Source organism: Cynara cardunculus, unplaced genomic scaffold (assembly GCF_001531365.2).
Source record: "Cynara cardunculus var. scolymus isolate 2C unplaced genomic scaffold, CcrdV1 Un_Scaffold_12450, whole genome shotgun sequence".
In the NCBI taxonomy this organism is placed as follows: domain Eukaryota; kingdom Viridiplantae; phylum Streptophyta; class Magnoliopsida; order Asterales; family Asteraceae; genus Cynara; species Cynara cardunculus.
The window spans coordinates 1-1,372 of record NW_020207655.1 but is presented as its reverse complement, the minus strand read 5'-3'; the positions used below and the strand labels follow the sequence as shown (position 1 = coordinate 1,372).

General features: G+C 38.6%; 1 protein-coding gene across 1 annotated transcript; it reads left to right on the top strand.

Annotated features, from left to right (window-relative positions):
* Window positions 1-319: 319 nt before the first annotated feature.
* On the top strand, window positions 320-1,368 carry LOC112505584 (eukaryotic translation initiation factor 6-like; the record flags this gene model as incomplete). Its single annotated transcript, XM_025109471.1, has 3 exons — window positions 320-484; window positions 565-675; window positions 1,336-1,368. Coding segments are annotated over 3 exons (309 nt in total), but the record flags the coding sequence as incomplete, so codon positions are not given.
* Between the last annotated feature and the right edge of the window lie 4 nt (window positions 1,369-1,372).

Below are 1,372 nucleotides of genomic sequence, written 5' to 3'. Positions count from 1 at the left end.
TGCTCAACAGAAATTGCTTAGTTTCACTCTTTTGATATTAGGTCTTTAAACAGTAGCAAAAACATAAAGCAAGCTAAGTAGGAGGTCATTTGATTGAATGTTGTTGGTTTTTTTTTTCAAGTTCTTATTTTCTATTTTCACAATTCTTTTGCGCAAGCCTTTTCATTTCTTTTCGCACACTCTGTACTTACTGGATTGGACATACTCGGCCTATTTCATTTGGGTTACGTTAGGTCTCTAAATTTTCATCTCTAATTCGAAGGTGATCTTATATTTCTTGTCTGAATTCTCTGGCTGGTTGAAATTCAACTTAATTTAACAAGTACTGATTATATATGCCTGTTTCCTTTTAGAGCTTCAACACTTGAGGAACAGTCTGCCTGATGCAGTTGTCGTTCAGCGCATTGATGAGAGACTATCTGCCCTTGGAAATTGCATAGCATGCAATGACCATGTTGCCCTTACCCATACTGATCTTGATAGGGTAAACATCAATTTTATGTTTCTATGCCAATCTTAATCTAAAATTTCAATGCTTAAAAAAGAATTTGTTTCTTTAATCAGGAAACTGAGGAAATGATAGCCGACGTTCTAGGTGTTGAAGTTTTCAGGCAGACAATTGCTGGTAATATTCTCGTGGGCAGCTACTGTGCATTTTCAAATAGAGGTGGTCTGGTAAGAACTATGATTTGATATAAACTCTTTATGATCTTCCAAATTTTATTGGACACTTTTCACAAACCAGTGTCTTAACAGAAACAGCTGCTCTAATTTTACAGTAGACGTCAATCTGCATACACCACCTCTCGGTGGGATATATTGTGTTCGTTTGGTTTATATTTACACAAGTTGTGGTTTTTACGGGAACCTCTCTACTCACCTCTCTATTCTTCAGGGTAGAGGTCAGGTCTGCATATATTTTTGGGCCTGTTTGTTAGCAGCTTAATGGGACTCGCAGCCTATTCGGTCAGCTATAGGAAGTGGCTTACTCAGTAAGCTTCTAGGGGAGAGCCTTATGTAGAAAGCCAAGTTTTTACTAACCTGCCCCTCCCAATTAAAAAACACGATCCTCCCATGTATAAAAAAACCTTCCCAAACAAAAACTTCCCCATCTATACAGAGATTAGTTCACACAGACAGCTTCTCAGATCCCCCATATTGGGTTCGTTTGGTTTATACTTGCACGAGTGGTGGTTTTTTACGAAAACAACCTCTCTACTCTTTGGGGTAGAGGTCAGGTCTATCGTACATCGTACCCTCTTAGTCCATACTCTATGTGGGATATATGGGTTTGTTTGGTTTGGTTTACAGAAATGGTGGTTCTGCTTCTTGCAGGTTCACCCTCATACCTCTATTGAAGACTTGGATGAAT